The sequence below is a fragment of the Anser anser genome (genome assembly GCF_964211835.1).
Source record: "Anser anser genome assembly, chromosome: 2".
Classification (NCBI taxonomy): domain Eukaryota; kingdom Metazoa; phylum Chordata; class Aves; order Anseriformes; family Anatidae; genus Anser; species Anser anser.
The window spans coordinates 158346896-158369940 of record NC_139721.1 but is presented as its reverse complement, the minus strand read 5'-3'; the positions used below and the strand labels follow the sequence as shown (position 1 = coordinate 158369940).

Genomic DNA, 23045 nt, shown 5'->3' with positions numbered 1-23045 from the left:
GAAGGATGTTTTTTTTTTTTGAGCAGCATCGCACTTAACAAACATACTTCCCTGTTTGGACGTGGTCCTGGACAACTTGCTCCAGGTGTCCCTGTTTGTGCAGGGATTTGGACCAGATGACCTCCAGAGGCCCCTTACAACCTCAACCAGCCCATGATTCTGTGATTCTGCTTCCAAAAGTCTTTGGATAGGAGATACAGTGTCTTCAAATGGGTCAAACTCAAACCTCACAGGAAGAGGTGTGCTGGGAACATTGGCAGGACCTGTCAAGAAGTTCTGGTAGACCGAGAAGGATCCTTGTCATCTGGAGAGTAACAAGGGCAGGCATTAGGTGGGTGTTAGTCCAAATTATTGGCCGATTTGATTTGGATAGGTTCGCAATCGTGTCCTAACTACAGCAAAGAAGTTCCTGGAGAGAGAGAGCGTCTCTTTCATTAACTTAGATTTGAAAAGTCGGTGAAAGGTAAAGAAATAAGGCTGCACTTCCTCAGTTTATTTAGTAGAAGCTTGTTGGAAAATAATGTTGCCCCCTGTGACATAGCGTCATTGTCAGGCATAGGTATGGCATGGACGAGGGCTCTAGTGATGTGATCTGCTGTGCTCTGGAGACCACAGCCAGCAGATGTCCTTGCCATCCCCTTCTCCATTTCCTTTCTAATATAATGACCCTAATTCTAAGCCATGAATAGGATTTAAATCTGCGTTTTAGTGGAGAGAAACATCTTCCTGGAAGCAGAGGAATATTGTGTAGCAGGAGAAGGTTGTTAGCATTTTAAATGCATCAGTCTTCAAGAGGGTGAGACAGAACAGTTATGTAAGTATTTTACACAAACCCAGCTTTGGCCAACACATGACTGATTCTGGGCACGTGTTTTTCAGCCCTGAAGGTGTTGTCTCCAATTCTACCAGAGATGCAGATTGCATGTAGGCTGGTGGGAAGTGATCTTGCAACCCTGTCAGCTTAGTTTTTCATAGGCACCGAGGCAGTTCTTGTCTCTATGATATTTGAATTTGCCTTCAGGAAACCTTGTTAGTGTCAACAACAGGAAAAAAATAAATGTATGCCTGTTTTTCCTTCAGCATCAGTGTGTCAAAGAGGAGTTCTATTATGTTTTTTTCTTTCCAATCAATTTTCTCGTGTTTTGAACCATACCTTCTTAAAATTGGAGCGAAGTTGAAACAGTGCTTAGGAGCCACAGGAGCAAGCTGAAAGGCCAGACTCAAAGAGCAGGATCCTTGGCCTGGGAGAAACACTACCATCTTCTAGAAGGCTTCTAGCACTACATGAGTAATTAAGCAGGAGAGAAAATAAGCAAGCCAGCTTGCCAGGGCACTAGCTGAATAAAACAACCTTGCATTTCAGGTAGGCACGTCGGTTAAAGTGCGTTTTCCTCCCCTTTAGGTGACCTGGTGACTTAAAGATAAATAAAGCTTAGGGCGGAATTCAGGTCTTGTGTTTTTTTTTCTCCTCAAGGCAATTCAGAAAATGGGCCCGTGCAGGGGAAGTTTATTTTAGGGGACTTTATAATAGACTTAAAAATACCTTACATGGTTGAGTTCAGTCCAGAAACAGCACATTACTCCATGTGCTGAAGATACAGGCAGGATTCATCACGAAAATGATTCCAAGAGGGCTCACTCGCTTGCTTTCTGGCAACGTGCTGGAAGATGAACAATGGAGCAGATTAACTACTGCTGCTGGTTGTAGTTTCATCCAAACATCTATTCACTGACAAATTCCTGTGACTGGAATAAAACCTTCAGGGAAATTGTTAGAAAAATGAAACAAAGTAGGTTCAACCAAAATTAGAAAGCTGATGCCATTCACAGGATTTTAGTTTTATATTTTTATCACAAGGGAGGAAATTTAAACTCTAGGTCTTTTTTTTTTTTCTTTTTTTTCCTGAGGGAGGCAAACATCCCAAATTGTGGAAAGATCCGCTTAGCCTGAAAAGACAAATGCCAAAATAAAAATAAAAAAATCTGTTTCCAGGGTTGTTTGTTCTTTAAGTAGTACATCTCTTGTCAGTTTTTAACCATCTTCAGTATTTACATGAATAGTGTTTTTCTACTTCTTCCTCTCCATCAGGCAAAGAGAGGAGATGCTTCTTTCTGTGAAGCCAGCAACAGCCCACCATTTACTTCAAGGTCAAATTTTGGTCACATTGCTAAATACACTGATTTATACACTGATTTAGGTGGGAGTGCTTATGCTTTTTCATTTCCAGGATCAAGAACCTACCACTAATGCCCTCAGCATCCTAGGAAACAGACCCTAATACAATAAGTTTCATCACATACTTGGGTCACTGCTCAAGATCTGCTTCATCAGGCTCTCTCAAACCTGAGAAGACAAGACGATATTTAAGCTCTTTCAGTCTGCATCAGTTCTGCCCTCAGAAAGATAAGGATCTTAGCTTGCAAGGAGAGTATCTCAGAGTAAAATCTGCCCATATGGAAGAGGCTTGTTTACTCACACTGACAACTGGTTCATTTCTGTATGAAAACCAAACCGTTTGAGAAGTAGCATAACCTGGCTCATTATGGCTGTGTAGTCTTCTAACAAAGTAATGTTTTGTAATGTGTTGCAACTGCTAGAAGATCATCGCCTGTGTCTTTTGTAGCTTTGTTACCTAAATTTTAAAGTATTATGATGATGGAAATAAGAGATTCTGTGGAAATTGAAGAAAAAGGGGGAAAAAAAACTTTTCTGCTGAGATTTGGAAGAAGCTGTGGACAAATCCCAAACTGAAATGAAACTAAGCATGTACTTCTGTGCCTGGGCCGCATGTTTGGCTTGTACATAGGCATCAGCCCTGGGGCTATTATATCATTTTAAAGTCGAGAAAAGTAATTACTGTTTCCTAAACTGATTAACTGTTCCTTAATGTCAGTGCTCAGAGAGTCATGCTGATTTAATCATGTTATCTCTTTACCTCCAGAGGAAGTATGCGCTCCATTACAAGATTGCTCTCATCATAAACTACCTGGGGCACTGTATATCAGTAGGGGCCCTTATAGTTGCCTTTATGCTTTTCTTGTGCTTGAGGTGAGTAATCTGTTTGCATGCTTCTAACTTGGTTGGGTGTGCGACACTTACCGGGTTACTCGAGCCCTCTAATAACACTGTCCAGATTGCGTATGGTCTTGGAAAATTATGGCTTTTATGCTCCCAAGCATGTACATGGTTTCCTTGATTGATGCACTGGATGAGTTGTAATGATGGTTTCCATGCTTAAGACTTAAAGCTTATTTATATTCAGGAAGAGAGCTATACATGATTTATTGATGCAGCAAAAAATTCAGTGAGCACAGAGTGCTTCATTAAGGGAAGATGGGATTTGAGAGTGTCAAGTTGCCAGTTTGGGGGCAAGTTTTCTAAGGCACTGCATAATAACACAAGGCATTTTGCATTTCCTGGTAGATAATGCCCAAATCTAGACCTGAGGAGATGAAATAAAATCTTTCCACTGTGCTTTGGGTTAATTTCAATTTTTCTTCCATTAAAGAACTTTGAATTTTGCTTAAATAGCAAGAGAAACATCTTTATGGGATCTTTATCTCCACCAGTGCTCATGAAACAAGGAATGTAAATCACTGAAACTACACAGAAGTGATTCTCTTCTCCTGGTTAATAGGGGTGGCCTGGTTAGAAGGTATTTCTATATTATTTGTGTGGTTTTGTCTACAAATGTTCAACCTGAACTTTGTCCCAGCTACAGTAAGTGCTGTCGAATGGTTATCCTTGAGGAAAACTGTACATTAGTACCAAGGCAGAAACATGTAGAGGACCCTAACCAGGAGCACAATATCACAGACAGAGACCTAAGTGAACACATTACTGCTTTCCTAGACTGAAGCATCCCTACAGAGGCTTGCACTAAGTCTTCCTCTTAAGCATCATTAACAAGAGGGTCTTTCTTGTTAATAACAGGAATCTTCTTTCACCCCAGTGTCTATAAGCAGAATGAGCTGTGCTCAGAAAAAAAAAAGAAAAAAAAAGCTTTAAACATTCAATGGGAACACTTCCGATGCATCGGTTTAAGCTTCCATTTAAACCTTCTTACTGTGCATATAATGCTAATTCCCATAGTGCTTGAAGCCCTGAATTAATTTACACTGAATAAAGAATGCAAATTATTCATTGCAACTATATTCCCTGCTTTGATGCTGAATCTTTTATAAATGCTTAAGTAAATAACGCAGAAGCAATTAGATAATACGGGATAAATGTACGCAGCTTCTAACACAGAAGTGGCCTAGCTGATCTCTTTTAAATTGTTTTTTCTGGTATTTAAACTTTGATTTTAAGGTTTAAATTTTGCAGTCAACTTCAGCATGAAAAATGACTGCAGCAATTAAGTAGTTCCCTGTACGTGCTGTGAATTAAGATATTCCATCTTTCTAATTTCCCACTGCACCATGGAAAAAAAAAAATCTATTGCCCTGATATAACTGTCCAGCCAGTGTTAGCCAGCATGAGCTATCTCAGTCTCTTTAGAGACTGATTTGTTTTCGGAAGTTGTAAGAATGCTCTGGTAAAGGCAGTCCAGACTGCATTACAGATTTCCCATGCGCATACTCTAGGCCATGCATATCTGCATCACCCTTACCTCTGCAAAGTGACCCAGGAGCAAATCAGTTCTGCTAACCAAGTTTTGTTATTTGGGCTTTTATTTTTGTTTTAGTCAGAATGGAAGAAGGTATCTACTAATTGGGTGAAACAAGAGAATATAGATCATTCCTGGCTTAAAAAATGCAATAGAAGACCTTGAAGGCTAGGTCTGATAATTTCTTATCTTGGTCCGGAATGGAAATCTATCAGTTCCTTATTCCTGCCCCACTCCACTCATCTACCTTACTCCATGGTGCCTTCTGAGGGTGAAGATAAAGGACGCCTACAGGAAGGCTCAAGTTCTACAGCTGCATATTTTCAGGCTTCTCACCCATCACCTGCTTGATTTTTCCTTTGCTTTGCTTTTGGAGATGAGCCTCACTGTTACTGTTGCTTCCCCAGTCCAGGTACTTGCTGCATTTCTGGGGAGTTTAGTCCTCGGTTCTGCTGAAGTGGGAAGGGGAAAGAACTGGATGTAGTCCCTGTTCTTCCAAACGTGTCCTGTAGTGTCTTCTCCCCAGTTCTGTCTTCAGTTCCTTACGCAAACCTCTGACCTCCATTCACAACCACAGCAGCAGACATGCTCTACTGCCCTAAACCCTAAGGAATTTTACACCAAAAGCTATTTTGAGGGACAGAAAGCTCAGATGTAGCAGCAAGCAATGAAAAACTGCCATCTGTGTCCGTGTTGCCAGGAGCCCCAAAACAGCCGGGAAGGGAGGAGGACTCAGCCAGGGATTCCCTTCCACTGTGAAGACCTATTCCAGCCTTTTTTTTTCTCTACTTCTGTTACAATCCTTCTTCCTGGGCTCTGCAAGAAAAAATAAGCTAGTAAACATTTCATTCAGCACTAAATAACAAAAAGTGAAGCCCAGCTTAGGGGAGAGGACTTGACTTTCATTGGCATACTGACTGAATAAAAATGATTCATTGAAATAGCTTCTAAAGATCTAGGTCACAGATGGTTCCTCAGGGTCTAAACGTAGGTGCTCTTAAAAAGTCTAACAACCATTCTGTCTTTACAAGGCAAAACAAAACCAGCAAGTGCATAGGCAAGAAGAAATATGCTGAGAAGGAAAAATGAGGAATTTGTGCATAAAAGCAGGTATGCTGTAGAGATGTATTAATCTCCAACACAGGATGTGGAGAGATTTGCTTAGTGCACTTCACAGGGCATTGTTAAATGTTTCCGTATTGCTGTGAATCTCATAGGTTGCGTGTTCTCCTCATTAATAGTAAAAGTTTAATTCATCCCTGAGGTGCACACAGGCAATTCCTGCTGACACGGGGCTCACCATCCCACATCATCATATTCTCACACCGCTAAAGCAGAAATTTTCCATAGGATGAATTCTGCTAATGGTAATGCCAACCAAGCTTAAAGAGGAAGGAAAAAAATAAAAAATAAAAAAGTAGAAGGATTAAAACTCTTCTTTTTAGTACTATTTTCCTTGACTGTTGCTGACAATGCGGAAGCACAAATTGCTTTGTCCTGGCTTTTTCCTTGTTAGTGTGCTGTTACATCAGCCTCTGAGGTGGAGTGTGACTCCTTATAAAGCTCCTGTTTTGTTTTCAAAGTGATGGCAATAGCCAGCAGTGACCTGACTGGATGTGACTCCAAAAGTAGGTGTTTTACTTGTGCAGCAGTGACCGAAACAGAAGTGCTGACTACAGGAAGATGTGTTTTTTTCTGGGAAATGTCTAAGTCCCTGCTGTATTTTGAATCTGATAAAGAAGGATGGCTCTAAAGGGAAGATGAACTGAAGATTAAAAATGGCAAGTCCTTCTGCACAGGTTGCAGGATGAAGGCAGCTCTGTAAAAATAAAACCCACGAGCATTGGCACAGCATCTTTTTTCTACTAGCATGGTGGTAATGAAAGTAAATTGAGGGTAGGAGGGGAACTCTTATTTTTCTGTTCTCCCTAATTTACTCTTTATATTTCCACTTCAAAACATCTATTTTTTTTAATTCTATTTTTTTCCTGTGGGCCTGAGGCAGTGTGCCCTTTCTTTCAGGCATTACAGCAAGGTTACCAAAACCTCACATTTTTTTTCTCCTGAAAAACTGAAACATTTTTTTTCCTTTCAACAACATATTCACTTTTCTTGTTTTCACTTTTCTTTTTTCTTCTAACCAGCTCCCAGGATTTAGGAGCGGAAGGTCTATTGTCCTTTATCTTCTCATGCTCCAAGCTCCTTTGAACTGCTTTTTGATCTTCACTCTGGCATGCAGTTGGTGAGGCTGATGCTGCAGGCCTCTGCTATGAAAGAGACTGATTAAATGTTTTGCAGCAATCTGTCAGAACAAGAGTAGAGCATCCATACAGAGCAGGTTTCATAGAGCAGAGTGATCTGACACTTATCAGAGCCTGGATACTGAGGGTATACCAGCTGGGGAGGTGATCTGCGCAATTCCTACTGAAAAGTCAAGAGGTATCTGATGTGCTTAGAGCAGAGTAGGCCCCAGACCTAAGACACAGTCCTCCTGCACCTACCTTTCTGTCATGGAGCAAGGGAAAGAAGAGCAAGTCCCAGGTGAGGGCATCAACTGAATGAATTAATGAATTCTTGTTACTGCTCCATTTTGCCCTTCAGTTCCTGGCTTTCCACCTGTCTGCCGCTTAGAACAGCAAAGGCTTAAATGGTGCTTTGGGTATATGGCATTTTTTAAACTTTGTAGTAAGTACTGGTAGTTGCAGAGCATGTGTTCAGCGGATGGTAGTGCCTGTTGATTTGGCGGCAGCACTCTGTCCAGCCCTGTATCAGTCCGTGGTGAAGTTCTCAGAGCAAGGCAGGAATGAAAATGATGGAGCTCCATAAATAAGCACATATGTGATCAGACAGTCTTCTCTGAGTACAAAACATGTAAATCGTCTGTACTTCCTGAAACCACCTGAAGTATCTTGTCTCAGGGACTCAGATAAAGGACAAAACCACATTTCCTACTGATTAGCCTTAGGCCAATGTCTTTGCTTCCCACTGCTCTTAATCACTTCCCCCGTATCTCATATCTGTATCACTTGTTTCTTAGACTCTTTGTACGGAGCCTACATAAACCACAAAGGAGAGCAGAGCCCTCATGAAGTTCTGTAATAAAACCAGTAATTAAAAGTGTGCCCAGAGAGCTATATTCTTAAGATGTGGGAGGTTTCATAATCTGTATCTGAAATAATAGTATTATAGCCTAGCATTATGAAGGCTGGCGAAGAGTATGATTGATGCATATAAATACATCACTATTGGATAAAGATTAGAAAGAGCAGAGCTGCTTACAAGTGGGGACAAGGCTAGTGCAAGAAGAAATGAGTGTGAACACTCTATGGATAGACTTGTGAGTAGATATTATAGGATGTTTTCCAACCCAGAGAGCAAAGAGGTTCAGGAGCAATGTGATGGAGGACAAAATTAACTTGGAGTTAATTAACTCTTAGCTTGGAGTTAACAGATTCAGGAATTTCTGAAGGACTTCAACTCAATGGCTAACTGGGGTTTGGAGGCTCAGGAGGCCCATCCTGAGTTTGAAATGTGCTTCTAGTGGTGTATTACAGTCATTGCCAAGATTTTAGCCAAGAGGCAGTGTCTTTGGAGCTGGACACTGACTTCTTCAACTTCTGGTAAAAGAACTGCTCTGTGCAAGGCTAGATCTATGTTGACTGACTAGCTAAAACTTGCTTGTGCTCTTTTCTCCTTTTAACGATGGTAGAATGTTTTGGGGAACAGTGGGGCAAAGCTTGCAACTTTTCCAAGGTTTCAGAGGAACAAAGAAAGCAAAGTTTGGTCTTTGCATTTTTTTTAATTCTTCTGTTAGATGTGAATAATGCTCAAGTGTGCAATTTACTTCAAAAAAGAATATGGCCTGAGTCATTTCTGGGCAAGAGAATCAGAAATGTATTCAAGCCTGGATGTTTAGAGCTACTCAATAAAAAAGCACCTGCAGGTATTCAGGTATTAAATGGTTCGATTTCAGTTTTCACCCAGGGAATTGCACGTCTGTATCCCCCACAGACTTCACTGCAGCTCTTCAGCACCCAATCACCTTCTCTGCTGTCTAATCTAAAATCTGTGGCATCACATTATGCTGTCAAGTAAAAGCCAAGAGAGGTGGGAAATCCCACCTCTTTGATTTGCATCACCCCTACGTGGGGCACATAGGCTCTTTTAGCATGTGGTCTGGGTCTGTGTGTTATGGAAGCAGCAGCCTCCTGGGGGAGGTGCCCAGGTTGAACCATGGAGAAACATTTCCACATGGGCAGCCACCACCATGAGGCTAACAAGTTTAGGGTAAACACAGGAATGAATATTTGGAAGGAGCAGGTTATGAAAGATTGTATGTGGTCTTTCCTGAATTCCTTGACAGATAATCCAAAGTCATGAAACATTCCACGCCATGTTTTGAAGGCAGTGAGGCCAAGAAGATTGTGAACAGCAGCATCAGTGCCTTAAACTTTGCTCCTCTTGTTTTATCCACACCACTGTACACTGTTATATTTCCAAAACAGCAGCTGTAAGACAGATAAACCTCCATCAGTTCCCAACGTCTGGCTTCTAAAGTCCTAACAGGAATTTGTGCAATCCAGCTGCAACGACCACTCTTCGTAGAAAATGTTCAGCCCTCCACTGTCAGGTGGATACTGATAACTGATGAAAAACCGGCCTGAAGGCAGGAGAAACAAGCCTTGGAAAAGGCTGGGTGGAGCAGAGATGGCTCCACAAGGGGCTTGTTACTGGTGTCTGTGCACATCCTAAGCACTGATGGAAGCTGCTGCTTCTCTTCACCTGAGCATTTCACCTCTGCCCTCAAAGAATGCTGTTACTCCCTTCGTGGCTTTCACTCTTCCCTTGCAACTGCCCCTTGTGTTTCATGTGGAAATACTTATATTCCTCTATGCGACTGCCACCAAGAAGCTCGTTTTCCCTGCCAGCCTCTCCAGCTGCTTTCCCTGTCTGTAAGCATTAGGAGTACCAGAATATATGCAGTGTTTGAACACGAGCACACAGTGGACACCATAAGGACCTAAGGGGAGGCCTCCATGTGGATGAAAGCAAATAGCCCATGACAGACACACAGCCTGAGCAATAGCTTGCAGTTAGGTATTCTTCCCATTCCATGCCACTTGTGGATTGTCCATAGGCTTTGCCTGCCCTTGAAAAGACTAAAGAGGAAAAATATATTTTTTTAAGTATTGTCCGTAATTTTCCTTCCCAGTAGTCATGGGATGGACTCCAGCGAAGCCCTCTCAGAATCCTCCTGCCAGCTGTATTCAGACAGACTTTGAGACAGCAGTCTTAATTGAACATCATTATTAATGGAATACTACATGAATTAATAGAAGGTTTCCAAGCTTCTTTAATAAAGTTATCATTTGCAATTATTTCTGTGCAGATGATTCTGCTAATTCAGCTAGCTTTCAGCCATGCTGGCACATTATGATGATTGCTAATGTTAATTATTTGTGTCATGCTTTGAATCAGAAAATAGTAGCTCTGCACATCCCAGAGGAAAAAAATACCACTGTATGGATAGAGCGAGAATTAAAAACACGAATCAACAGAAGGGCTACTTTGAGTTGCACCAGCGTTATTTTAGAAACCCTTTTATAAATCTCTATTCCTGAGTCAGTGAGACCACCTGTACAGAAAGAGTTGATCAAGTTCCCTGCCTTTCCAGCTCTCAGCATTTCCCAAGTCAAAAGAATGGATTTTCTTTTTCTCTGCCTTCTATACCCAACCGTGCAATTAAGGTCATTTGACTGAAATAATTAGCAGCGCGTGCTTTCTCTACAATCAGAAACTCTCTCTGCCCACCTCTGACACAGGCTGCAGCCAACTGCAGGAGAATTCTGGTTTATTTTCAGCTAACGCTACTGTTAGATGAAACAGGCATGGGAGCCTGGTCCTGACAGCAAGCCGTTCAGGATGCCAGTGGTGTGATATCAAGGCAGAGAATGACGTTTGGGCATGAAACATGGTCTGTTCTCAAATCAAATAAAGAGGTCATTATGTGTAATTTCCCACCATACACCTGGCTTTTGATTTACTAATTAGGAGGGCCAACGAGAAGTATGTTTGCTCTCACCATAATTGCCTCTTTGTGTCTGACCTCCCGCTGTAGAGCTGAAGCTGAGCTTTTACAGGGCTGTGTGTGCAGGGAGTGGTAGGCATGTGCCCCCAGATCATCCTACCTGGCTCTGGTTCCCAAATTCCTGCAAATATACAGCAAGTTACTTCGTAACGCAGTGTGAAAATGCGCTATCTCTTGCTACACTATTTTATCCAAGAGCTTTGCATCGTTCTCCTTGAGGCACACGGCTCCAATGGGATTGCTCTTGGCCAAACCCTGCCTGGCAGACGCAAGGACACCGCAGTCCGAAGCAGCAGGGACGTGGCGATGCAGCAGGACTGCTGGGCAGCACAAGCTCTTGCCTCTTGCAGTTGTCTGAAGATCACTCAACGAGGGGCAAGGCGCTGGTTATTGAGAAATCACGGGGAGCCCTCTCATTCTTCCAGTATCTTCTCTCCGTCCAAGTCAGAAAGCACAAGTCCGTCTTTTCTCTCATTTTCCAGTTCCTTCTGCCTGCTCACACTCAGCCTAACACCCGCTGCCCGTTTGGGCTGTTCTAGCACTACGTGCTGCATTTCGGGGATGTGTCAGGGCCGAAGTCTGCCTTCAGGCACCACCAGAAGTGAAATTGCTGCAAGAACTGTGCTGCTTCAGGAGCAGATGTTGGAGACACACCACCACCACACCTCCCGTGGGACTAGCAGTGTCCTGCTGCCCACTTCCAGGCCCTTTCTAGCCCTGCTCTCTGCAGCTCCCAAGGGACAAGAGGGAATGTAGCTGTGAGGAAATGCCTCCTCCTCCAGCCCTTGGCAGGGGACAGGCAAGCAGAGAAGAGCAACTGAGAGAGACAAACTTTTTATTATTATTATTATTTTTTTGCCATGAATAACAGTTTATGAGCTCTTCATTCCATCATTACTGTAGTATAAGCAAAGAGCTGCTAACACCCTGCCTTCAGTGTTTTCCATGCTGTTTCCCAAACTGTTTTTAACTGACCACCTCACCCTACGTGGCTCGTGGTCTGACAATATCGAAGATCTCACAGCTTTGTGTTTTGGCCTCAATCCTTAAGTCTGTTCTGGGCGAATTGCTGCAACCCCTTTCTTCTATCCTGGGACCCATGCACCAGGGAGGAGTTAGGGTAAGAGTCCAGCCAAGGCCTCGACCAACACTTTTTGTCTGAAAATGATCTTTAATGGAAACCCGTAGCCTCCGTCTGTGGTGTCTTCCTTGCGATGTGCCAGCGCCCAGGCTCTCTGGGATGGCACCTTGTGCTGCTGTTCTGGGCCGCTGGGCCGCACGTGCACAGCTCCATCTACAAGGGCTGTGAAACAAGCGGAAGTGGCAGAAACGATGTTACCTGCCATGAAGATGAAGATGAAACCCTCTGTCAGCCAATATTTTAAGCTAAGGGACTTTAAATGGCTCTGTAATTCACAACTCATCCTAGCAATGCTGTAATTGTGTCTGAAGCAGCGGTTCCATGCCCGATCCCCTCATGGCCCATTTCTCCCCTCTCGTGTGACCATTTTCCCCCCCTGACAAAGCAGCTCTCTGCTCTCTGCGTTTGCACTTTCCTGATGTTCTCAGTGTCATTATATGGCATTGAATAACCCCAAATTTCTTAGCCTTTGAGTTGTGAGGAGATGCGTTCATGCCATTCGCTGTGAGCTCCTCCGACTCTAGCAAAGCTCAATTCTCTAACTTCTAACGGTGCCTAATGTGTTTCAAACCCCACCTCCCCCCATTTGCAATATGAGGATGTGAATTTCTTTTCAGTGCTGTCTATGAAGGCAGTTACCGCTGTTTCTGGAGCATAGACTTATTTTTTTATTCCACAAAGTGAAGGCAATAAATAACCATGGAGAAAGAAGCTGTGGAACCCAGTGTCACAGCAGACTGTGGTGACTTTCAGTTTTCAAATACAGGCCATTTTTATGAAATAGCAGGAGTATTTCAATTTAATTTAAGACTTGTAGATTTAAGCTAGCTTCTAACTACCAATGGTCAAGAAAATACCTGTGGAGGACAGATCACTCCTGTGAGTAAAATGAGTTTCTTCACCAGGCTCTGAGATGAGTGCATACGAAAAGGCCAGCTTTGTCCTTCCACCAAACAGATGCACGGCAGGTCTCCTATTACTTAGTAATTTTCTTGCCCAGTTTGGGGTACATCCTTCGTTCACTGTTCACCTCAGACTTAGATAGGAGCCTGGGGTGAAATGTTGGCTATACAGACAAAATTTTATGCACAGGGTGAGCTCTCGGGACCCTCACCTCAGTCAGCATCCCTCCAGATGCTTTATCCATACTAAATAACCATGCTAACATTCACCAGCAGTGCCTGCAAATGAGAGAAACTTTCTCAGGTGGCTGGCAGGAGCTCTTTTCCTTGTTATATCAATTGGCTTATCTATAGTTCTCCACTGCTGTGCCCCACAGCCTGCACACGCTGCATTAACCCTGCTGTTTCTCCCTGCCCAGCAGGAATCTGACACAGTTCTCGCTCATGCTTTACCCACCCTTGACTATGAAATGTATTAGTGCTACTGTGATATCTGTGCTAGTAGTAGTTAGGAGACAGAAACAAGCAGAAACCATGTTCTCTGGGCTCCATCCAAACAAACAAACCAACCCCAAAAAAAAAAGAAAAATTAAAACCATTCTGTGCCTGGGTTAACCTCACGGCCTGAACCATTGAGAAACACTGCAGCACTTTCAGACATGGCTGAAAGTGCTTTAAATGGCTTTAACATAAAAGAGAGTCTAGATTAGATATAAGGAAGAAATCCTTCACTGTTAGGGCGGTGAGGCCCTGTCCCAGGCTGCCCAGAGGAGCTGTGGCTGCCCCATCCCTGGCAGTGCCCAAGGCCAGGCTGGATGGGGCTGGGGGCAGCCTGGGCTGGGGGCAGGGGTCCCTGCCCATGGCAGGGGGTGGCACTGGGTGGGCTTTGGGGTCCCTTCCAACCCAAACCATTCTGTCATTCTATGATTCTGTGTCTTGGCCTGAGTGTGCTCTCATACACTCAAATCCTGCCTGCATTTACACTGGCAAAGTGGCCCAGACATCACAAAAGCAATTCCTGCCCATGATCTGTTGGTGTTGCTTCGCCAAGGCAGCAAAGTGGTGGGGAATGTGCCTGGAGAGGGCCTGCAGCTGGAAAAGCAAAATCCTTTCTCTACAGGCTTTTCCACCTTACTCCATTAGCCTCAAAGACAAGAACCTTTTAAGCAGGTCAAAGCATCTGCTTAGCATCTATGCCACACACAGTGTGGGAAGGGGAATGAGTCTATGATACAGGGCTGCTGATACCCAAAATATGTCTTTTGGTAAAGGTGGTGGGATATGTGAGCAAACTGCCCATGTTTCATGTCCAAAGCATTATTTGACAAGACTTTAAGCCTCACGTTGGTAGATTCTAACTGTTGACAGCATTTAATCTTTACTTAACTTCACATCAGGAGCACATCTTCCCTCAGTACCTCATTTTTTTAATTTTTTTTTTTTTGAAAACAAGGACTTTTGATCTTCATGATTGCCTGTAGAGTCTGGGAGTTCCCAAAGCAGACCAGACACTCTTGCTCTCAGTGCTGAACAGACTTCACTAAAAGTTGGCCTCTGTCCTAAGCATCTTGCAGCCCAAGCAAAAGCCAATGGGTAGGTGCAGAGAGATGGACAAGGAAGACAAAACAGTGTGAACCAGGAGGTAGGAAGGAGAACAAAGACCATGAGCCCAGTAGATGCCGAGGTTCTAAGGCACAGACCAGAAGGTGATTTTGGTGAGCAGGATCCTACTAGCGGGAAAAGCTCTTTTTAGGAACTCAAATAAAAGGTCTAAAACTTTTAGTTTGATCCAGTTTTCTTCTGTGGCTGGTCCAATGCTGTGCTCTATGCTGTGTGGGAATCAGGTTTCCTCCAGCCAGATTTAGTTCTAGCACATGGGATGATTAAACTACATCTAACCAGAGGCATTCAGCGAGTATAATTTTTTTTTCAACTTATTTATCTTCTCCTTTTCAAGAAACACATTCAGGTGGCAAAGTGTGCTAGATCTGTTTTGCTGTTAGAGCTCCCAAAAGCAATTAATTTCATGTGAGCAGCTCCATGGTTTGACCTGAATTTCCTCAGTCTGTAGTCCCTTGCCTTCCTCTCCCCCCAGAAGCAATGTTTCAAACTCCTTCCTTAATCTGCTCGTCCTTAACCTGATGGAAGTGAATAAAACATCTAAGTGAATGGCAGCTGCAGGACATTTGTGTGCAAAACGATCAACAGAGAACAGACCTTATTACCATCTTTCAGAGTGGGTTCCTGGGGTTCAACATGAAAGGCAGCAGATGTTGGTTGCCCAGTTTCTTTGAAAGCCTAACCATGAACCTCGACCTTTTGCTGGAAGTGAAATTTTCAAAGAAGTGAGATGTTTCTGTCATATCCCTTGGTAGCGCAGGTTATATCGAGAACAACACTTTCTGGTTTTGTAGCCTATATAAAAGGGAATGGATGTCAGCAGCTGGAGATTTGTTTTCTGAATCGACTCCAGTCATGAGTTATTGAGGCTCCAAAACTATTTTATACCTGGAGCCTGAGTTGTTAAACTCAGAAGCTGTTTTGACATTGACTTAGTAGGGTTATACCTCTGAGCATCGTTCTGTAAGTTGCAGCATCTCACATGTGGGAGGTTTTCCACTTGCGATTTGTGGGTTGCTGAGAAACTTTGGAGAGAATTGTGAGGCTGAAGAACACAACAGAACAGCTTCTGGCCCTCAGGCTGACTAATCAGGTCCTGGGAAACATGCAGTGAGGGTTTTGTGACAGCAAAATGGTGTCTGTTGGTAGGAAGGCTGGCTTGTTTGTCATGCAAAAGACCTGAGGCAGTAGCAAAGTTGGTTACTGGATTGTGAGTTCTTTTTTAAGGAATTTTTGCTGTCACTGGGGTGAAGAATTACCAGTTAGAGTTCGGCAGGTTTGAAAACACCACTGTGTGTGTCCCATGTCATCTGACAGCTTCCTTAACAAGCAGGGAAACCGATACACCAAATGGAGAATCCTAACCTGATGATCCCAGGAAATGCCCCTGCGAAAGTGATTTTAGTAGCTGGAGAGTTTTTTGTTTAGCTAAGATCAGTTAACTAAACACTCTGCAACTGCAGAACTGCAGCTTGGCACTTGCCTTCCTTTACAGTTTCCCAAAGAATGAGAAGACAAATGATCGTGTCTCAGATGACAGATTCTGCCACGAGTTACTTTCTGTCTAGCTTCAGTGATGCTTCCAATTGCTGGCATGATACTGAGCCATTTTCAGTATCATGCAGCGTTTAAGATGTCCCATATTTTGTTTTACGGCACTGTGCCCCAACTCATTTTACTCATACTATTTTACATCGTGCTCATATTTTACATCCATTCTGGAAGCGGGCTAACAAAAGAGGAAAAATAGACACAATTATTTTCTGCTGAGTGAGAATACATTGCTCTAGAAAGCCTGGTGCAGCTGACTAAGCACGGGACTGGCACCAGGCAATCTGTGCTTTCCTATTGCATTAATGGGTCTGAAAACTTTGAACTACACATGGGCTAGTCTGTTGAGTCACTGGAGAGAGAGAATCACCAAATGTAAAGTATTCCAGTTTCACTACTCCAGGATATTTGTCACCAAATCTTCTGTGAACAATGCAACAAACTCTAGCACAGCCTTGTTGTTTAGGGGCTTATCACTTCTATTGAGCATTGTAGTAGAGCTGATGGGACTGGAGAGGACAAAAATGATAACCAAGGATGAAATGACCATTTGGTCATTTGGGTCTTTCTAGTACTTGCAATTTCACTTGCTTGAATTGATTCTGTCAAAGGGAGCTCTTCATTTTATCAAAACAAACTGGCAAACTTTGCAAAAGTTACACTTTATGGTTTCTGGGAGAAAGGTTTATAGCAAGCAGCACAAATTTTGCCATCTGCTGCTGTTTTATATTTACACCATTTATTTGCATTGTGACTACATTACAAAGTCCAAGTTTTGGCTTTGGCACTGGCTGTGCCATTTACCCTGAGAGCCAGAGAATGGGACCTGACCCAGCTATGCTTGCTGGTAAAGGTATGCTTCAGACAGCCTCACAGACCTTTATAGCTGACCATTGAGCGGAACAACCTCCTGTTTTGTTGCGTGAGATGAGTAATGGATGGGAATAAACTGTGAGGAACTTCGAAAGTGAACAGAACTAGCTTGTTTAATTTATATACTTAACAATGTGCATGTGTATATATTCACTGTATATGATGATTTACATGTATTTCCCTGTTTAGGAGTATCAGATGCCTGCGGAATATTATCCACTGGAATTTAATCACCACATTCATCCTGAGAAACGTGATGTGGTTTTTGCTTCAAATGATAGACCACAACATACATGAAAGCAATGAAGTAAGTGCTTGGAGGTCGTGTGTCTCTGTCTTGCACTTTGGGGGTGGCTGGGGTGCTGAATTTGCTCAACTAATAACTAATTTAAAAAAATAAATAAATTTGCTAAATTTTCATTTATTTCCTCATTACTGAATATCAGCATTTTTTAAAGTCATAGTCTGCCCCTCAGAAATCTTCTCTTTTATCTTCATTGACCATTGATACTTTCCAAATGTTTATACTTTGAGACACAGTATAGTGCAAGACACTGTATTTGGTGGTTCTCAAATATTTTTTATCAGAGCAGCTTGCAGTGATTGTACTTGTATGTGAAAAGTATTCGCTCCAGAGAACATCACCTCTATGACCAGGGTACAGAAATAACTGAGATGGCTGTTCTGGCCCTCAGTCAGCTGCTTTGTCTGATGACAGTGGGCACCTTGCTGTCTGGAGCCTGTGGGACTCTCAAGAAAAAAAAAAAAAAAGAAAAAAAAAAAAGAAAAAAAAAAAGGAATAGGACCTGAAACAGTACATTTTTTGCTCATTTATGTCATCGTGCTTTTTTAACAAAATTCTATTTTTCTGCTAATGCCATCTTCACCGTGCCAGCCCTGCTGTTGAGGGGTGCTGTGAGATTGGTGGGCTGCATCCAGCAGCATCTCCCTGTCCCTGAAAGGGAGACATCCTTCTGCCATGGACACAACCTCTTCACTCCAGCTCCTGCTGCTTACTCTGCACTCTCTCTGCTCCTTTTCTTGATCCTTTGGGGAGGACTGAACCCTTGGCAACAGAGTCAGAACCAGTTCGAAGAACAGGGCAGGTCCACATAATAAAAAAATGGATTTTGGAATGGATTAAAAATATCTACTCCAAAATAAGAATATTTTTGCTCAGTTTTCTTGAGGAATAATTCTACTTTCCCTTGAAGTGTAATTCTTTTTGATAGTTCCTTGAGAGATCTTTTTACTGTTCGTATTCCCATTGCAAAATTCTTATAGTGGAGTACTCTCTTTTTAGGACTGTCTCTTGACAGTTACCTCCGTAATAAAAAAACCTGCTACTGTGCTATGCACACACACATGAACACACCCTTCATATTCTTTCTTTTTGGAAGGCAGGTGGCCTAAAGTGCCTGTATGGTAGGAGCTGGATCCAAGGCTGATAACAGGCAATGTGGCTCTACTCTTGGAGGAACTGCTCCTTTAGAAATTGAAATCCACCTCAGGAGCCTAGATACCCATTCATTTTAGTCAGCTGGGTACTTATTATCCTTGGTTAACTTTTCAAATATCAGATTTGGCATCTGAACTTTAATCCCACATTTTGGAAAAAAGAATAGAAAAGTCATCAGTACCTAGATAAAAACAAAGCAGCCTCAGATTCTAAGTTTTTTGACACATCTGTATAACTGTATTATTATTCAAGTAGCTGCTCCTTTAAGATGTAGCTTATATTAATTCATTGTTTGCGTCGTCTGTGTTTCTGACATTTTCAGGCTACAGAAGATGGTGGTATATGAGCTTTGTTGTTGATAGTTTTATGCTGAATTGTTTTCTCTCATGACAATATTGTAAACCTTAATGCAGATTTTTACAGTTATTTAGGAATAATCAATTGCACTCAGACATTCAAATGCTTCTTAAAATGAGACCACAAAGTGCTAAAGAAAATATAAACTTGCAAATACAAGGATAGATCCTCACATGCCCCCGTTTTCCATTACTCACCTTTTCTCTGCAAAACACTGCAGTCTTTTTTGGGAAGGTGCTTTTTACAAGCTTAGTGATATTGTTAATGTTCTTGCTGTGGTATAAGTCAGAATCAAAATGACACCTCCAAAATCAATGGGAGCAGCATAATTTACACTGGCTAATTGTATGATCTCTTCTGGGCTAATCAGCAAAGATTAAATAATGCAGTTACAGAAACATAAAGGACTCAACATGAAAACATTTTGCATGAAGTTATAGTGCGTATGTTAATATATCAAGAAGGGGAAATGCTGAAGATGTCTAGAGCCTAATGGTGGATACATGTGGGGACCAGGTATCCTCAGTCAAATAAATGAAATGGTATAAATTAATGAGTTCTGCTAATTGGGTTTATTATTCAATAATAATAAATCCACAATTCCAAAGGGAAATGAGTAGAGTTGCCCAAATTCATTTTGTTCTGGTTTCCTATGGAAACAACGCAGAGGGAGACCTCACCACCTTCATGAGTATTTGACTCTACGTGTCCCAGTGCCACCACAACCCACTGGCCAATTTCACTCAGTTCTGACAGAGGAACAACAGGCTCAGATATAATTAGTTTTTACAATTTTTTTTTTTTTGAAAATGGGCAGCTGTGGAGAGAAGAAAAATTGTGTAAGTGTTACAACCGAGGGAAAGAGTGGAACAAAAGTGTAGGCATTGTACTGGAGAATTGACATGAGATGGAGGCCACAGAGAAAGGTTTAATTCATGCTCTTACCTTCTTAGACAGCAAAATCAAATATGAGACTTGAATGGAGCCTTTTTTTTTTTTTTTTTTATATTAGCCAAAAATTGGGGAGAGGAGGGAATAGGGGAGACTGTATTTTTGTTTCATTTTGTTCAGACCAAAAAGAGAGAGAAAAAAAAAAAGTAAGTTGTGATTGGTTTAAACAAAATTTTGAAGACACAGTGGTTCATCTTATGCTTTGTTGTTTTGTTTTTAAATCCTGTTTTAAGGATCAAGGCAAACTAAAACTTCAAATCTTGATGAAATCACACAGAAATTAAAGGTTTAACATATCCAAAAGTTTGATATTGGTGTGTTGTTGTTTTTTATCTGTTTATTGCAGCTCAATAAGCAGAAGTGATCATTTGTGAATGTGCTATCATTTTGTAAACGTGTTTCTTGTCCAATAAATTCGTAGTCCACAGAATTCTGCTGGGTTTGATAGTGCATCTGCTGCTCTGTTGACTGCCTAGAGAATATCAATACCTCATGCATATGAAGTCCAAAATGAAATTAACTGAGGGTCAAAAGTTTCAAATACTTTAGTAGAGTTAATTAAAAGGCTGGAGAATGGTGAGACCAAAAACGACATCAATGATACCAGCTAACATAGGTAATTAATGTCACGCTTCAGGGGATACACTGAATGCCTGCTTGGTCAGAAAGAAATTTTCCTAGACTTCTGTGTGTAGTGCTATGGAAATTACCATCAGCAGTTACTTCTGATTTATTGATGTGATGTTACCATCTGCCTCTCTATAACTAAGTGTCTATTCCACAGCTGTGGTCTCACTGCACAGCCATAGAAGCTGCCTTTACTGATACATTGAGGCTGACTAAAAATTCTTCTTGATGTTGTGGCAAAATTCAGAGGTGATGTGTGCAGTGATGTGACTGACAGACTAAAGTACAAATGGCAGGAGTACAGGGGATGAGGTAGTTGAAAAAAGCATAGCTTTAACGTAAAATATATATTTTTTTAAAATGTCAGTGGTGCTCCTTCCCTTCAGTGGAAATGAAACAAGACTGTGCCATTAACTATTATCTTAAATTTTCTTCAAATTGCTCAGCAGGTGGGTTATACTGCCTAGGAGATGCTTAGACTCTTATGTCATCTTTGGAAATGACCCTAGGCTATGGCTGTACCTCTCAGAAAGATCACCTACAGTCAGGTGGCCTGTCTTCTTTTGTCTTCTTTCCACACAGATGCTTCTTTAACGGCTTGCAGATTGCTGGTGTGGACATGCCTTAAGGCATGTTAACTTTCCACACATGTTCAGGTAGAGGGAATCCAGCATCTTGTAGTCAAAGCCAAGCCACAGCAGAAAGTCACTGACACAGCTGTGAGCTCCTGACGGCAGCTAAAATATTCTGATTCCAAGTCCCAAGTATAAATATATATTCCTTGAATTACTTCAATCATTGTTTTTTAAGGGAATAGCAAAAAAGAGTTTCTGAAGTGGTCTCACCATGATTTTAAAATGTTCTTTTCTTATTTCCTTTCCAGCCCTGGTGTCGGTGTATTACCACTGTCTACAATTATTTTGTGGTGACCAACTTCTTCTGGATGTTTGTGGAAGGCTGCTACTTACATACTGCTATAGTGATGACCTACTCCACAGATAAGCTGCGGAAATGGGTCTTTCTCTTCATAGGATGGTGTAAGTGTCTTGTGCATTTATAATGGTGTTACATGCTGTAGTGGTGTAACATTTGGGTGCCAAAATGGACTGTGGTGGTTTTACTCAGCTGGGCAGCTGAGCTCCACCACAACACTGATGTGCTTCTGCGGGGGCTCCTCTCCACGGGCTGCAGCTCCGGCCCGGGGCCTGCTCCTGCGGGGGCTCTCCGTGGGCCGCAGCCTCCTCCAGGCCACATCCACCTGCTCCACCGGGGGCTCCTCCACGGGCTGCAGCGTGGAGATCTGCTCCGTGTGGGACCCGTGGGCTGCAGGGGGACAGCCTGCTCCACCAGGGGCCTCTCCACAGGCCGCAGGGGGATTGTGCTGCGTGCCTGGAGCACCTCCTGCCCTCCTGCTGCACTCACCTTGGGGGCTGCAGGGCTTCTCACTCCTTGCTCTCCCAGCTGCTGTCGTGCAGCAGGTGTTGTTGTTGTTGTTGTTGTTGTTCTCCTTTCTTAAATATGCTCTCCTAGAGGAACAAACAACATTGCTTATTGGCTCGACTCTGGGTAGCGGTGGGTCAGCCAGCTGAAAGTGGCCCTTATCTAACATGGGGCAGCTTCTGGATTCTTCTCACAGAGGCCACCCCCTCTACCAAAGCCTTGCCACATAAGCCCAATATTCATGGTGCCTGTCAATTAAGTGATAAAAACAACAGCAGCAATAATAAAATAATAATAATAATAATAATAATCCCACTGTGGTGAAATCTGACATACCTAACTTTACATCAAAGCACCACGAAAACAAGTATAGTTCTTTACTGTGGTGATGACATAAAGCTGATAAGCTACTGCTGGATTTATTTTCGTCACTTAGATCCTCAGGTACCTGGTGTTCAAGTTGAAAAAAGAATTCACAGGCTCAGCACTTTGGGAACACAGCAGTCCATGGCATGTCCCTTTCACTTTGATCAGTAAAGCACTGATCACAGCCCCATATGCACTGCTGCTCCAGATGGCATGAAACAGCAAAGACACTGTCCACACCCTGTGGACCACTCAGTCTCAAGAGACAGAAGAGACACTTCTAAGTGAGGAGCTGACTGGAAGAAAAGCCTCATTATCTGCCAGTACAGTCTTACAGCTGTTGTTTGAACTTCTGAAGGGTTTGTTCCTGGAAAACAGCCCTCAACAGAGGATCGCATGTTGTCTTTGTACTATATTTGTGGCTGCTCAAAGACAGAAATAGAGCTCATTACTCTGTTATTAAACCTCTACTGTGTGAGACTGGGCCAGGGCAAAGGCTTCTTCTCTCTAGGTGCATCAATATAGGCTGGTACATCAGTTCAGGCTGGGAGCCAACTGTCAGAGTAGCAGTCCTGCTGAAAAGGACCTAGGTCTTGCAGTGGATGCAGGCAAGTTATAAGCCAGAAGTGCCTTCCCATCATGAAAAAAGTAAAAAACACACTGGACTACACTAGGAGGGTTGCCAGAAGACTGAGGGAAGTTACTAATTGTTTGTACTCAGCTTTGATAAAGCAGTCCTTGGAATACATTGGTCACTTTGGGGTCTGTTAGGTCAAAAGGGGTGTGGAAAAAATGGAAATTATCCAGTAGAAGGCTGCCAATATGATCAGGAGTCTAGACGACATGAGCTATGAAGTGAGGCTGAAGGACTGAACTTGTTAATCTAGCCAAGAGGAGGATAAGGCGGGGAGGAGGGTCTATTAGGTTCCAAGAAAGGTTTGGTGTCTAATTAGAAAGGTGATGGAGCCAAATTCTTCTTGGTAATAGCATATATTATAAGAAAGGGTAATCGCCACCAATTGCAAACTAGGAGGTTCCAGTTGGGCATTAAGAAAAAAAA

At 42.5% G+C, this 23045-nt stretch overlaps 1 protein-coding gene across 4 annotated transcripts in view; it reads left to right on the top strand.

Annotated features, from left to right (window-relative positions):
- CRHR2 (corticotropin releasing hormone receptor 2) overlaps nt 1–23045 on the top strand; it is a 158394-nt gene that overhangs the window by 92081 nt on the left and 43268 nt on the right. For 3 of the 4 annotated variants that reach the window (XM_083825466.1, XM_083825464.1, XM_083825465.1), the window contains 3 exons: nt 2943–3049; nt 16975–17092; nt 21063–21216. In XM_083825466.1, the coding sequence (XP_083681592.1) occupies nt 2943–3049; nt 16975–17092; nt 21063–21216 (379 nt within the window). The remainder of the gene's footprint in view (nt 1–2942; nt 3050–16974; nt 17093–21062; nt 21217–23045) is intronic. The other variant, XM_083825467.1, reaches the window with a different exon arrangement.